Source organism: Solanum stenotomum, chromosome 8 (genome assembly GCF_019186545.1).
Source record: "Solanum stenotomum isolate F172 chromosome 8, ASM1918654v1, whole genome shotgun sequence".
In the NCBI taxonomy this organism is placed as follows: domain Eukaryota; kingdom Viridiplantae; phylum Streptophyta; class Magnoliopsida; order Solanales; family Solanaceae; genus Solanum; species Solanum stenotomum.
This window is the reverse complement of record NC_064289.1, coordinates 5299688-5316703: the sequence shown is the minus strand read 5'-3', so window position 1 is coordinate 5316703 and position 17016 is coordinate 5299688. Positions and strand designations below refer to the sequence as shown.

At 30.9% G+C, this 17016-nt stretch overlaps 3 protein-coding genes across 3 annotated transcripts in view; all 3 read left to right on the top strand.

Annotated features, from left to right (window-relative positions):
• The window catches only part of LOC125872539 (uncharacterized protein At3g49140), a 163737-nt gene that overhangs the window by 82811 nt on the left and 63910 nt on the right, over positions 1-17016 (top strand). The gene's annotated exons all lie outside the window — the stretch shown is intronic.
• On the top strand, positions 8017-12686 carry LOC125872537 (inositol transporter 1). The gene is made up of 6 exons (XM_049553270.1): positions 8017-8229; positions 8900-8970; positions 9594-9929; positions 10838-10945; positions 11017-11202; positions 11654-12686. Exons 1-6 carry the CDS (start codon positions 8088-8090, stop codon positions 12299-12301), a joined length of 1491 nt encoding a protein of 496 aa, XP_049409227.1. The 5' UTR covers positions 8017-8087; the 3' UTR covers positions 12302-12686.
• Positions 13409-15188, top strand: LOC125872551 (40S ribosomal protein S29). The gene is made up of 3 exons (XM_049553285.1): positions 13409-13620; positions 14655-14754; positions 14982-15188. Exons 1-3 carry the CDS (start codon positions 13559-13561, stop codon positions 14988-14990), a joined length of 171 nt encoding a protein of 56 aa, XP_049409242.1. The 5' UTR covers positions 13409-13558; the 3' UTR covers positions 14991-15188.

Here is a 17016-nt window from a genome sequence, read left to right as displayed (position 1 = left end):
GATGGAATTACGACGATGATTGCTCTGATGTAAATGATATTGCATGGTCCATTATGCTGACGATAGTATTCAATCAACACAATGCAGCAAGACAGCTTCTCAGGATTCTTATCCACGATTTTCTTCCAGGGTTATCAACACAATGCAGTAGGACAGCTTGTCATGATTCTTATCCAAGACTGTCTTCTAGGGATTATGATGCTTATAAGTTGGTTGAGCTTGATGAGGGGCTTCATCTTATTCAGATGATAAAGCACATTCTCGAAGAGGCGTGTCCCGAGGTGCTATCCGATGTGCTATCCTCCTATGATACTCTCTAGGGATTCGAGATGTTGTCGTGATGGCCGTGGACCATATTACAATGTGTTAATAAAGAGATTCTCTATAGGGATTCGAGATGTTGTTGTGATGGGCGGACCATATTATAATGTGTTAATAAAGAGATGCTATTGTGATGGCCGATGGACCATATTACAATGTGTTAATAAGGAGAGGGAACAGCAGGGCATCTCTACTAGTCCAAGTCAGGGCTTTGAAGTGGCTCTGCTGGACGCTACTGCATTTAGCAGACCAATTGTGGATTCAATGGTCATTCGTTCATTGATCTTGTGGATATTGACCCACTTATTTGAACTATTATTTCTGCTGCATCTGATCATCTCAAAAAGCAGTTTCATATAACTTGAATCTCATATAGGTTCGATTTAATAAGGATTTGCTTTTGGAACCAAAAATCAAGAACATATTGTAAAGATTCTTAATAAAAGAAAATCATTTGAAAAAACAAATTTTCTTTGTTAGCCAAATCAATAAAATTGTTGTCATCTTTTCAATACAAATATTGTATATATATATATATATATATATATAAACTAGTAACTTACTCTCTTGAAAAATTCTTGTGCAAATACAAAGTAGTCCAGTTTCTTAAAAAGATTCTACGGGTGCAAAGTAGAAAATGTGCTATACAAATATAACTTCTCAATAGTTTTTAAATATTCTTCATCATTGACTAGGTTAAGCCGAGATTTTCATGTTATGCTTTTATTATGAGATTAAATTCTTATGCTTTTAATTTACGAAATTGAGAAGATATCATTCTAAATTTTTGAGTTTTATACGAATATGTTGGTGTATATGCATTTTATTATTAAAATAAAATATTAAGTGCATGTATTAGTGGGTATAAATTATGCTAGAAGATGACTATTGGTACATGATTCATGTCAGCATTCACCTTACAACATTAAAAAAAACGTTTAAGAAATATTAATAGTCCTTCTCCATTATTTATTCATTTTTTTGCTGTTGTATTTTCGTGTTTATTTTTTAAGTTTAATAGTAAAACAGAAATTAAAATCTGGACTATCTTTTTTTTAGTAAGATAAAGAGAAAAGAGTATTTAGGGATATGAAACATTTCTAATTAGACTTCAGTATGTTTTTCCATCATAAGAATTCTATTCATGGATGATAATTAGGGGTGTACATGACCGGGTTGATTCGGGTTTTTCAAATATCAAATCAAATCATTTATGTAATACTTTTTAATCTATAAACCAATCCAAACAAATAAAATTTGGATTTTTCGGGTTTTTCAACCTCAGATTGGTTCGGGTTTTTCAAATATCAAACCAAACCATTGTGTCAAATTTTTAAATTTATAAATCAAACCAAACTAATAAACCTTGAATTTTTTCAGATTTTTGGATTTTTTGGGTAAAGTTTTCATACAAACATATAATTAACTTGTGCTCCAAATATTTCTGTAGTTCAACCAAAATACAATTATCTAAGGTGTTTCTTAATAAAATAACATAAAATATGAGATGAGTATTGATTCACTAAAATATTCAATAAAAAATAATAATGAAATCATCATATAAAATAAATATTGCAAAGTCATAATGAAAATGATCATAATTTAAAAGTACTAAATCCTACTAAAATAAGTTTAATAAGTATTAGTTACATTACTAAATATATGAGGAAAAATAAAATAAGATTATGTATTTTAATTGTCTAAACCAATGTAAAACTAAAGAACAAATATTCAATATTATTGTCATTCTTAGTGTTGAATTGATTTTCTTTTTGCATTATTATTAATTTGATTTTGATTTAAGTTTTATTATAATTATCAACATCTATGAACTATAATATTTATTGGACCATTCCGAATTCCAAGTTTTAAACTTGAAATAATATATTAAAAGATAAAAACTATGAAATAGTATAAGTCAAAATAAATTTTTTTATGTATAAAATAAAATTTTAAAATTACATATATAATGTCGGATTGATTTGATCTCGGGTTGGTTTTTTTTAGTTAAAACCAAACCAACCCAAATATAGTTGAATTTTTTTTTCCAATACCAAACCACTAATCGAATTATTTTTTCGATTTGCGATTTGGTTCAATTTTGTACACCCCTAGATGATATTAATGTGTTAGTCAATTGAACTAATTTTATGATTTGGTACCATATAAGACCAAATTTGGTCTATTAAAATGTTGCAACCTGAAACAATATTGACCATCTTTTCAATCTCATGGTCCTCGTGATTTATCGGGAAACTTTCGCAAATAGTCACTATAATAAACTTAGTTATGCTTCATAAATATAGTTTGCATATTTACAGCCTACATGCTATAGCTAAAGCTTAAGTTGTTTCATTTGTATAATTTGTGGATATGTATAATTCGCATATTTATAAAATTTGCGGGTACATTTATATAATTCAGTTATTTTTGTATAAACTCAAAATAATGAATTTATACAATTACAAACATCAGAAGTGTAAACAGTTATACAAATTATTATATAAATTCCGAATTATACAAAAGTTATACAAATTATATTATATAAATTCCAAATTATACAAACGTGCGAATTATACAAAACTTAGAAGCTGAACCGCATAATTATAATTAAAAGTAGATCGCAAATTATAATTAAGGTAAACTATAGCAATATTAACTAATTAACTAGTATATATTTGTTAATGCGCGTAGTTTTCCCTTTATCTAAACCATATAATATATTGTTATTTTACTCTATATCTCTATTAAAAAATATTTTATTTTATTTCTCTATTTTAATAGGACAAAACAACGACTCATGTACTAATCTCATTTCAATCATTGCACTTCAGATTTTGTTATATAATGGGATCGTTTGATAGCTAACGCTTATTTGGATTGACTTAAAAGAGTATCGTTTAATTTAATAAATAAAAAGTCAAATTGAAGTGACATTTAAATTAAAAAATAAAAAGTAGATTTTGGTTTATAACCATTTAAAGTCATTTTTAACTTTTTAAATTATGTTTAACTTGGCCAAACTTCTCCAACTTATTTTAAGTTGTATTTATATTTGTCAAATATTTTCAGAAGTCAAAAACTGATTTAAAAGTAAGTTTGACCAACATTTAAGCCAATTCAAACACCCAACTATTAAGAATCTAGTAAAGAAAAGAAGACAAGATATGCAGATGAAGGAGATAACTTTTCTTCTACTCAAGTGTAGAAGCGAACCCAAGATTTGAAGACTTTGGGTACACCAATATAACCTTAGCTCAAATATGAGCTCTAAGCTAAACTTAAAATAAAAACAACGAAAAAGGGCTTTAGTTGGATTTGAACCCTGGTCTCAAGGGCGGTATCTCTAGCTTTAGTTAGCGGGTTCCCCTCTCTAAAGTGTAGGTCCACCTCCATTCAAGTGTGTCTTACAATGGTGAATGATATCTTTATTTATAAGCTGAGAAATCAATCCAAAGGTCACCATGTTGAGTGTCAAATTAGTAGATACATTGTTATCCCAAAAAGGTTCATATCACCTAGAAAATTCACATACATGATACATAAGTTTATGAATAAACGGACAATCCACTTAGTTCAATGTATATTTATAACATGAGTGAATTTATATATTATTTAAATGAATTTTTAAATTATAAACCAAAGATCATATTAAATTTAAATATAAATAATTTAATTCCTAGCTACTTATTAAATATCATATAAATTATATAAATTTAATACATAAACAATTTATTTCTTATTCAACCATTAAACAAATTGGGTTAGAACTAAGCATTTTAGTCAGAGTTCAGAGTCAAAAGGGTTAAAAAAATTGCCAAAAATTTCAAAAGGACAACAAAATTGATTTTAGAAGCAAAAGGGCAACTTTGTAACGATTGAATTGAGGATGACAGCCGTAAAACACGAAATTTCATGCGCGCTCAACCGCCTTGCATCTTACAAGACGCAGACGGCTTGCGCCTTGCAAGGCGCAGGAGAATGCGGAGACTTCCTGTAAATTAAAAAGAAAAATTATTTCATTCCGATTAAGGTGACCCTGCGCCTTACTTTACTTAAATTGTTTGTTTGAATTTTTATTTTTATTTTTTTTGTTTGTGATTTTTATATATTTTTTTAGCAAATATTTATTTCACTTTAATATGAATAAATTATGAAGAATTTTTTTTATCACTTTATCCAACAATTTTTTACTATTGATTGAATTATTTTTTTTGTTTATTATAGAGACTTATCTACCGTATATATCCACGTAAAATTTACAATGTTGATTTAATTCAACACTTCAATATGAATCAACTTTATATTTTTATTGCTTTGTGGGCAGAAATAAAATTTAATCGGAATGAAATAGCTTTTTTTAAATTTTTTTACAGGAATTTGCCCATTCTCCTGCGCCTTGAAAGACCCAAGCCGTGCGACTTAGCCTGTAAGGCGCATGGGATTTTTCGTCTTGCAGCTGCCACTCTAATGTGGACGACGTTAATTCAACCGTTACAACATTATCTTTTTAGTTCTAAAATCAATTTTGTTGCCCTTTTATAATTTTTAACAAATCTTTTTACTGTTTTGGGTCCCAACTCATTTTAGTCACATAAATATAATCATCAGAAGATAGATGAACAAGGGATTACGAGCGCGTGTAACAACGCGCTAATGATTTGCCACAAATTTTCTGAAGGGGCATTGCCTGGACCAATAATAGAGCGAGTATAGTCAATTTCCCTAAAAGCAGCAAGTGAGAGGAGGCCTACTAACTTGAGATTAATGTAAAAATGTTTATCTTAAAGACACGTTGGATTAGCTGAAAAAGATAAAGGGTGCAAACCACGAGAAAGTAAGTGATAACGTTACCTGCCTTTCACGTTTCTGACCGTCATCACTATCCGGATCTTTCCGCGGAAACGTAGGGGTGTCAAAAGAATTTGAAAAATCGATCAAATAGATTTGTGTTGTTTTTTCAATAAAATTGTAGACTTTTATTTAAGTGTATAATTATCCTGAACATTTGGGATTATCTTTTTAATTTATAAGAAAAATTGAAAAAATTTCGAATCTAACCGAATAACCTTACATGTAAATATATTTTATATATTAACAATATGTTAAATTTAATATATAAATATATTTTATAATATTTTTTAAATATAAATATAAATATAACCTAGGTCCTAGACCTCTAGTGACCAGAGAACTTTGGGTCTTTGCTCTTTAATTTAATGTTTATTTAATTAACCTTTAAAATCAAACAATACGACATTAAAGTTTTACATTCTTATCTTCTTGATGAAAAATTAAAATATTTCTGCAAGAACATATTTGCAAAAGAAATATTTTAATAGTAGTATATTTTGAGGTGATTTTTAAAAGTAAAAAATAAATCAAAAAATAAATCGAACCTTACCAATATCAAAGAGAAACCGATATAATTGAGATACTTTTAAAAAATTTAATTTTAATTATATATTATAAAATAACTAAAAAAATAAGATAACATAATTTTCAAAAAATAATCGATCGAATCATAGACACCCCTAAAAAGCAGCATATGTGGTTGTAATTTACATTACTATTCGATTCACAATTTTGATTAGTTGAAAAAGGTAATTTAGAATTATGTTAATGTATTCAATATAATTATTAAGGTCGGTTGTATACCAACTTTGTTTAAGTAGTTAAATAGAGTGTAACCTTATCAGATAAAGTGATGTCATGCTATAAGAATATTAAATAGTGTACTTTATTGAAGTCTGAGTTATTTATCCACAGGACTAAAGATCAATTCTATTAAATAGTAGTACATTTTTCTAAGCAAATATACCCAATAAACTTTATTATTTGGAATATATATAGAGATTTCGTTAAAAAAATGATACATTGTACTCTCGTTGTTTAACAAATGATACATATATGTATTCTCATTGCCTAACAAATTGTACATACTCTCTCCGTCCAATAATAAATATTTACTATACTAAATATAGTTATCAAATAATATTTTGTCCGATTTAGAAAATCAAGAGATAATTTATCTTTTATGTCTATTTTACTCTTGCTATTAAATACTATTTATTATCTAACACATTTATCAAAGTATTAAATTTAATAAAGTTAAAGGATAAAATAATAATATTATCCCTTTATTTATTGGGTGTGTCAATAAACAACTATTGTTAAACAGAGGGAACATTTACTCATCCATTTTATTTATCTTTACATAGCTGACCCAATTAAAATAAATAATTTTTATATCAAATATAAATGTATGAAAAAGTTTTAATTTTTTTAAAAATAAATTATAATTTTAAATTATATTTAAAAAATAAATAAATTATGAAATAATGATTTCAAACACAAGCTTATCATCAACCCTAATTCTAATTTCTATACATTAATAATGAAAGATGCGTGGGGTATGCTCATAATTATGGCGACCAAATGTCCAATCATTCATATACTCATCCGTTCATTTTTATATGTCACATTTTTTACTTTGCAATTGCATTAAGAAATGATGTAACTTTATTCTTCTACCCTTATTTAATTTTTTTGGAACTCAAATTTTCAATCAATGAATATAAATTAATTTATTTTGATTAATTAATTTAACCAATAAGCATGAATCATTTACTTAGTTTTTCTAAGTTGATCAAATGCATATTTTCAAGATTAATAACTCACAAGGGAAAGGAGCAATATGCTAATTTATGCATTGATTTTATGAAATAACAAATACTCCCTCCGTCCACAATTGTTTGTCATGGTAAAGTCATGCACATCCCTCAAGAAAAATTTAATACAAGGTGTAATTTGACTAATATAACCCTATTATATCAAGAATACCAAAAGTCCACATAACTTTTCAATTGAACTACACAATCATTAAGGGTAGAATTGGAAAAAAGTGACTAATTATTTCTTGATTGTTTAAATTGACAATTAATCTTGGACATCTATTTTTAATATACCTGCCAAACAATTGTGGACGGAGGGAGTATTGTGGATCAATTATTTATAGAAAGAGATGATATATAAAAAAGAGAACGGAAGGAGTACTATACACCTTTTTTTTTTTTCTATGAAGAAAAAGAAGTGCAACGTTTTCCCTTTGATTCTTCTATTTTTGGCAGAGTTATAAAACTCTATCCAAATTAGTTAAAACTTATAGTGCATGGATTTGGAGCTAACTTAGATTCATTACTTCTTAATTTGGCAAAAAGACAGAAAACTCCGACCAAACAAAATATATACAGCAAACACAATATATTCTCCACGTTTCATTTTTATAAAAATAAATTTAATTAATTTATGAGATTAAAGTGATTAGAGTTAGATAACAAATTCTCTATTTTCAGTAACAACTGTAATTTTTTTTATATATATTTATCAAAAATTATATTTTTTAACTCTAGAAAAATGAAAAATGAAAAATGATGAATATTGTGGTGGGTGAGTCACAGCTTGTTGCCTTATCTCGAGTCTTCTTAGCTAAACTCTTTTTAAACCCATCCATAATTTTTCATCTTTCATTTGTAGTCTCCTGGAAATCAATCAGTTTTCTGGGGAAAATCACTCATTTGCTAGATTTCAGCAAGCTCCTTTCGGTTCAGCTTGAGATTTTTTTCACAATATTTTATACATCCTCAATTGAAAACCCTGCAATTGTATGATATTCAGCTTGAATTTACACAGAAAAAAGGGGAATTTGTAGTTGTGAAGATTTTTTTGATTGAAATAATCATTGTAAGGAAATTGGAGAAGAAGGAATGACGATCATTTCGTTACCGGGAAGTTCAGGGTACTTGGATGCTAGTAATAATAGAAAAGTTTCTTACTTCAGCAATCCCTATGTATTGGGTTTAACTTTCGTTGCGGGTATTGGAGGTCTCCTTTTCGGATACGATACAGGTAAAAGAACAAATAACTTGATAATAAGATTTTTTTTTCCTGTTTGATTAAGTATTTGTGATTTTTTTTTGGAGGATCATCTTTTTAGGGAACTTTGACCTGATTGATGAGTGTTCTTGCTTAATTTACTGATGAATTATGATAGATTTGCAATTAATTGACTAAAAACTAGTCATTAGGCTAAAAACTTTTGGCTTTAATGTTGTTGTTCTAATCATTCAGCTGTTTTTTATTTATAAACATGAAGTTGGTGACTAGACAACTATCAGGATATGTTTAGGTAACTGGAATAATTTCTTGTCACATTATTGTATAACAAATTACAAATAACAACTTGTAGATTCTATATATTTTGGAACAGCTCAAAACTCAACCACCTATAGATATACTGGATTACTAAATTACAGAAAAAAGATTAGTGTAGTGTATGCTTACCAATTGACAATAATTCCTTACTTTTTTCGGGTGATAATGGAAGTGTGTTGTTATGTTATGACATGGAGATAAGATAATTGGCAAGAATATTCACGACACCGAAGTAAATTATCCATACTTTTTTGTGAAAGTTATGAATGTTGCATTTGCTTTCGCATGGAAATATGTTCTTGATAATTAATTATGTAACCAGACTATGATTAAATTATCTTACATATCTTCGACTTGACTGTAGGAGTAATATCTGGTGCACTTCTGTACATTAAGGATGATTTTCCTGAAGTCAATCAAAGCAGTTTCCTACAGGTACATGAATAACCAATTTCATTCTGAGCTCTATTGTAGAATCCAGACATAATAATTTAATAAGAAGTGATCAGAAAAACGGAACTTTTGAGCACAAAAGCTGGTCCAACATAATCATATGACTTGTTGGAATTATAAAAAAAATAATGGATGGGACGGGGAATGGGTGAGGATGGAGCTCAAGTATTACTTTACAGATGATATGATAATAACAGATTGTTATCTTAGTTTCCGAGTAAAGGATTCTGATTTGAGTCGTCTTGTCAGTTGCATTGAAGGGATTGTTCTAACCTTATCCAAAGAATTTCTGATAGTTAAATGGGGTAATCAAATATGGTTGAACAAATGTGAAATGCAAAATGGCGTGATGCTACTTGTATTTATTGTGATGATGCAAGTGTGGAATGTGATTTATCAGCTATCAAATGTGCTTTACTCTGTTGTAGTAGTAAACTCTCCAAATTTATTACCAATGTTATCTTTGCTAATTATACAAAAAATAGGACTTTCAATTGGCCACCTCCTCCCCATTTCCGCAGCGAGCCAATAACACTTAACAGGTGGCCCTATTTTTGGTTAATCTATTTTCCCCCCCTTAAAAGTTTTGTTTCATGATTTTGCAGGAAACTATTGTCAGTATGGCATTGGTTGGTGCGATGATTGGAGCTGCTGCTGGGGGCTGGATTAACGATTATTTTGGACGGAAGAAAGCTACTCTGTCTGCTGATGTTGTTTTCTTACTGGGATCTGTGGTAATGGCTGCAGCTCCGGACCCATACATTCTTATACTTGGACGACTCTTAGTAGGTCTGGGAGTTGGTGTTACTTCTGTCACTGCTCCTGTTTACATCGCTGAAGCATCGCCATCAGAAATTCGCGGGGGCCTTGTTAGCACAAATGTACTAATGATTACAGGTGGACAATTTCTTTCCTACCTTGTGAATCTTGCTTTCACAGAGGTTAGATATTTCTTCTTATTTCCTGCCTTATCTAACTTTATATTACTTTGATTTTGATAACTAAAATGAACAAAATCTTGTGTTGCCTATGGACATGGGGGATTATTTGACAAAATCAAAAGCTTAAAATCCCATTTTATGTGCAATGGGAACAAAGTTTAAGTACGGAATACTTTTGAATCTTGTGGTTTTAAACTAAAGGCGTGTATAAAGTATCAAAATCCCTTTAATATTGCGGCTTTGAACATGCCACATGATGTTGGAGTTAAAGAGCTATCAGATATAGAAAGTAATATAATTTCTAGACTAAAAGGGAAGTAAGATAAGTAAGTTGCAACAGAGGAAGTACTATTATTTAATTTGCTTCTATCAATTTGTCACTCTCTGTCCTTGAAATTGACATAGTGACTATGCGGGTACAGGACTTGTATTTAGTCATGTGCATACAATTACATATGCATTATTACCGAAAAAAGCAGATAAGGTTAGGGAAAGAACTGCTTATGTTTTGTCATCTGCAGATCGTGTTCTAACTAGAGGAACACTACCGAGAAAATCAAACTTCTGTATCCTCGCTCACATAAAATCATCCAGTGCGATCCCAATCTTTACTTGATTAAGGTTTCACGCCTTAGTCCCAATTTAAAAGTTATGTACTCTAAATTATACCATTCATATAATTGCTCTATACAGTTTTTTATTGTACATAGCCGGAAAGGACTTGTTTTACTGTCTGCCGAATCTCAAGTTTCATTTTTCTTGATACTGATTACTGATTGCCTTTAATAATCACAATTATGTGGGGAGTACTGGATAAACATCTCCAACTGATAGTGCATGAATGCTGTTGTGTTGTCTTGAAGTTAGAATTTATGTTGATTTCCTTAGCCGCTTGAATGTTTGAGCAGATACCAGGGACTTGGAGATGGATGCTTGGAGTGGCAGGAGTGCCTGCCGCTATTCAATTTGTCCTCATGTTATTTTTACCTGAGTCTCCACGATGGCTTTACATGAAGGTGCAAGTTCTTAACTTTGTTGAAAATTACTGCTGATAAATAGCAACTGTTGACATAGAAAACCACTGCAGAAGGATAAATCTGAAGCTGCCACTGTTCTAGCTAAGATCTATGATCCTTATCGATTGGAGGAGGAGATTGATCAGCTTGCTACTGCATTAGAGGAAGAACGCTTGAGAAAGCAGGCTGTCAGTTACCTGGATGTTTTTAGGAAGAAAGAGATTAGACTTGCGTTCTTTGCTGGGGCTGGACTACAGGTATTCTTTAGGCTTCTGTGATGCTACAATAATATGTACCGATTGCTTCCAGCACTATCTTCTTATTTTTGGTAACGCTATATTCGGGCATATATTTTAGTTTTCCCACTTGGGGATTCCCCTTGAGCTTCATCTAGGCTAGATATAAAATGTTGTCTTTTAACTTGAATTCAAAAGGGCATGGGAACATGATGATGACACTTATAGGACCCTTTGGTGAGCAGTAGATTGATTTTAAACAGGAGAACTTGATGCAATTTGTATACTATTTTCTTTGGTCACTTAATAGTTAAAAGTGCCCATTTCTTGATTAAAAAAAGTTGTTAAAAGCGCCAACTGCAAACATCTTTTGTTATTTCCCTATTCCACTATTGCATGGGGAGGTCATTATTGATCATCGGAAATGAATGGTAATTGCTTGTTTATAATCATTGCTCATTTGAATATGCAGGCATTTCAGCAGTTCACAGGCATCAATACGGTTATGTATTACAGTCCAACAATTGTACAGATGGCTGGGTTTAAATCAAATCAGTTAGCATTACTTTTGTCTCTCATTGTTGCTTTAATGAATGCCATGGGTACTGTAGTGGGAATTTACCTCATTGATCACTTTGGACGCAAAAAGTTGGCATTGACAAGCTTATCCGGTGTAATTGTGTCCTTGATTCTCCTAGCTGTAGCATTTATTTTACAGTCATCTACTTCAGGCAATGTCGGGGCCTATGGGTGGATTGCTGTAATAGGCTTAGCCCTCTATATTGCTTTCTTTGCACCTGGTATGGGTCCTGTGCCATGGACAGTGAACTCAGAAATATACCCAGAGTCCTACAGAGGAATGTGTGGTGGCATGTCTGCTACTGTCAACTGGATATCAAATCTTATAGTGGCCCAGAGTTTCCTATCCTTAGCTGAGGCTGTTGGCACGGGTGTTACTTTCTTGATACTAGCTGGTATAGCAGTGATGGCATTTGTGTTTGTCGCCGTGTTCGTGCCAGAGACCAAGGGCTTGTCATTTGAGGAAATGGAGAAGATCTGGAAGGAGAAAGCTTGGGGTAATGGATCTGGCAAAGAACCACTTCTTGAATCAAGAAGCTAGTTAAAAAGAGTCTTTTGGCATCTTCATTGTCAGTCGGTGCGTAGTACACCGACAACAATACCCAGTGAAACTCTGTTGGGTAGGGTCTGGGAAGGGTGGTGTGTACGCAACTTTACCTCTACCTCGGTGTGTTGTACCACTTTGTATATTATGTACACATGATGAAATCAATGTAACGTGGATGAGGGGAGTTTTGCAACTGCGTTTATTAAAGCTTTGGTTGCAAGCTCCCAAATCAATGTGATAGGGAGGAGAGTCCTCCAGTACTATTTTTTTTTTTTTTGTATCAAAGCTGATGAAGGTCCAGGAAAACATTGAACGACTTTGCTCTAGATTTTTTGAGCTTAATAGAATTATTATTATTATCTAATAAAGTGAAAATTTTTTTGGCTGCAGTTATAATTTATACACAGTATTTTTAATTTAACGATGTTTATTTCTTTGATCAAAATTCTAAATTGTCGATTCTATGGTTGAACATTGAATTGGTGAAAATAAACTCGAGATGGGTTTTGAGTCTTTCAACTACTAAGCCAATCATCAATCATTAATCTTATATTCAGGTGGTTTATTCACCTTTGTTAATGTAATCCTCACCTTGATCAAGTAATAAAGTTTTTTTCTTAAGGGAATTTGGATGAATTCCTCACTACTTCTAGATTCGCCCCTGCTAATGTAACTCTACAATTAACAGGCAACACCTTGATCAAGTAATAAACTTTTACTGTGAATATCAATTAACATAAGACCATTTGTGTTTTTTAAAAGGAATTTAACCCCTGTTTTTATTGACATATTAAATAATTAAATTATTCACATAAAATATAATCGTTATTTTAAATATGTAATAGACAAATAAAAATATACACATTTTTTTCCAAAATTCGAGTAGAAAATGTCAATTTAAATATTTTATTAAGGTTGAGGTGTTTAATTAAATTATTTATGATTTAATTTGCGTCTCTAAATATTATTATTATGTCAAAATTAAGGCCCGGCCAAAATTATAGTAGGTCAAACTGGGGTGTTTGTGAAAATTTGTGTGTTTTAAGGGTTAATTTGAAACATTGCGGCATCTTATTGGGTGAAAATGCACAAAATGTTTAATAAAATCCATCGTCAAATTAGGGTTTTGACTGCCTATATAAGCTCGCTTTCGTCCCAAAATTATCCCTCATTGTGAACAAAAGTGAGTTCTGCAGAAGTAGGGTTTTCTTACAAACACATCGCGCAGCCTCGCTTTTCTGCCTTGTGAAGATGGGTCACTCTAACATCTGGAACGCTCACCCAAAGAACTACGGCCCTGGCTCTCGCACATGGTATCCTCATTCTCCAATCTCGTTTGTTGATTAAATTGCCGTTTAATTCAAGCTTTTGTTTCATTAGTGCTTGATTTGGATGAATCACATACGTGAAAACTATATACTGTTGTTTGTTTTTTGCTTTAACTATGCGCCGTTTGTATTTTAGATAGAAAATGAGATAAGATCTGAATAGATTATGTTATTCGATAGTTTCAATACGAAATAGAATTGAAACACACCTAACGGCGGCTACGGAATTTATGAGTAGGGTAAATAGTTGATCCTCTCGCTCACGTTAAGGTATTGGGAATGGTATGCGAATAAAGTTATAGATTTGTTTCTATGGTTATGAGTGATGATTCAATAATCTAATTGTATTATTGTTATGTTTTGCTATGTCTTGATTTCCATATAGAATAGATCGTTGTTGATGCTTACGAGTCTATGACTTTGGCTAGGTTTTGTTAAGTAAGTATTGTTGAACTTGATTCCTTTCTTTTGCTGTCAATGTGAGCTTTCTATGTGTTCATGGAGTTGTTTAGTGCAAATAGGATTACATACAGAGGGATCTATATGGGTAATTAGTCTTGATTGATTTGATGTTTTTTGCCACATTTGGTGTTTAGATGATTGAAAAATTGTTCCATCTCCTAACCAGTTGTCAAATTATCTAGTTGAGTGGTGAGAATTTAGGATATTTGTTGTCTCTGATGTTAAAATTCATACTAAAATCTAGTCTTTGCTGTTACCTTCACAGTCCCAATTGAAATGCATTAGATTTTGGCTTTGCTAGTTCTGGAAGTTTGCTCTAGTTGATTGATACTAGTTTACTACTGTTCAGTATTTTGTATGCAACAGCCTTTTCTTGTCAACAAACAAGTATTTATCTCTTTCTAAAAAGATGTTCTTTTGGGATCTTGTCTTATTTGAGCTTCCATACGTATTGTTCTATTTAGTTTTATGTACATTGAGAAACTAAAATGGTGTGGAAGTGAATATCTTTCCTGCCATTTCAGTAGTTGATCTTGAATTCCTTGTATGTGTTGCAGCCGTGTATGTGGTAATCCTCATGCAATTATTAGAAAGTATGGACTCATGTGCTGCAGACAGTGCTTCCGCAGCAATGCCAAGGAAATTGGCTTCATTAAGGTAATACACTGCATTCTGTATTGGAAATTCTACCTGATTTGAAGTCATTTTCATGTAGCTATTTGAATTGAACACTACATTATGTTTATATATTAGTTTGTATATACTTTTAAATCTCAATACATGTTAAGCTTTGCCTGGATTATCTTTGGTCTTGGTGCTATTAAGCTTTGATATGTTCATTCCTTCTTTTTGGCTAATCAATTTTTCTCTGCATTTTATTGCAGTACCGTTAAAATCTTCAATATGAGCTTCTACGAGGACCTCTACATGTGGTGCTGGTAGAGATATATGCCATTAGAGCTTTTTGATTTGCATCTCCCTTCAGTTAAATGATGTAATGGGATAATTTTGATTTATGTTTAACTTTTGGAAGTGAAGTGCTATGTGGACCTAAGAAGACTAGCTTTTTAAATTTAATATTTTGTTCTATACATTCCTAATTTTTAGTTTTTCGTTTACTCTTTGCTTCTCAAGCTCTCAAACTTGTCTGTTTACATTGATATTTCGCTGTTTGTTTGAATACCTATTTAGTCCCTGCCATTGCCAATACATGAGATATAAGAATTAGGCACCCAACAAAAAAGTACATTTGTACAGTGTTGTAGGCAAGCCTTTTAGTGAAACTGTAACCTCCCAAAAAAAATTGCATTGGAATGCCCTTAGTGTCTTGCAATGTGTGTTTCTGTTGTTTTCCTTCAATATTTTTATCTAGTGTTGGTTAGTATTCCGTTTTGATGAGGGTGGTATTAGCGACGTTACCACCTTACAGCATGTTTACTAGCAAATAGCAATGCAAGGGCTACCATATAATGTAGTGCAATTAAGGGAAAATGGGAGCCACAAATACCATTGAAAAGCTAAGACCATCTCCAACCCACTTCTATTTTACTCTCTATTCTCTATATTTGGAGAGTAAAATAGAGAATGGGCACTCCAACCCACCTCCAAATCACCCTCTATTCTTCAAATTTAGAGAGGTGAATAGTAATTCTCCAAATTCCATTCTCTATATTTGGAGAGTAAAATAGAGAATGGGCACTCCAACCCACCTCCAAATTACCCTCTATTCTTCAAATTTAGAGAGGTGAATAGTAGTTCTCCAAATTTGGAGAACTACTATTCACACTCTATTTCACTTTTTCATTATTTTATTATTATTTTTATTTACTTTCTAATTAACATATTATTTTACATATAATTTCATTAATTAAATATCTAATATTCATAATTCTTTTTTTAAATGTAATATAATATTTTTAAAAATACTATTTAATATATACTATTTTAATTTCAAATAAATAGTATTTTATTTATTTTTCTAATTTTTGTGAATAGTAAAATTTTATTTTATTATTAATTTTAATTATAAAGAATACGCAAAATTAAAATGGCAAGATGAAAAAAATTAATTTAAAAATACAATACATGATATGATAATTTAAATACAAGATAACAATACAACACATAACATAATAATTGAAATACAAGATAACAATACAATACATAACACAATAATTTAAATACAAGATAACAATACAATATAATACATAACATAATAATTTAAATACAAGATAAAATACAATACATAATTGATCACAACAATAATTTAAAAATGTAATCTTCATATTCACCATTAGATGGATTTCATCTTATTATAAACGATTGGATGAGATTCTCATCAGTACATTTAATATTTTTTAGATAAAACATTACATATTATATAATAAACATCATTTACCACTTGAAGTCTGCACATTCATTTCATTTCAAAACATATTCAAGTAATTTGGTTTGTCCTTTGAAAACGAATTTCAATCTTGGAGATTGTTCTAATAATAATAATGATGAAGATTTTTTCTTCTTCGTCATCATATTCGTTAGATTTGAAATTTTTTTCTAGTACAAAACATCATGATAATTTAATAAATCAGCTATGTATGAATAACTACATGTTCCAACAAGTTCTACAAAATCATACTAATGAAGTTTTCATAGGTGGCTCCACTCCAGGTCATGTGATAATCAATCGTGATCATGAGGCGACTGATGATAATTTATTTCGTGATTATTTTTCAGCCACACCACGCTTTAATGATGCAATATTTTGCCATCGTTATCGAATGTCCCGCAATTTGTTTCTTCGTATTGTTGATGCAATTAAAGATCACGATACGTACTTCGAACAACGGATTGATGCGCTGGGTAGATTTGGATTATCTAATTTGCAAAAAATTACCGTTGTGTTTAGAATGTTGGCAC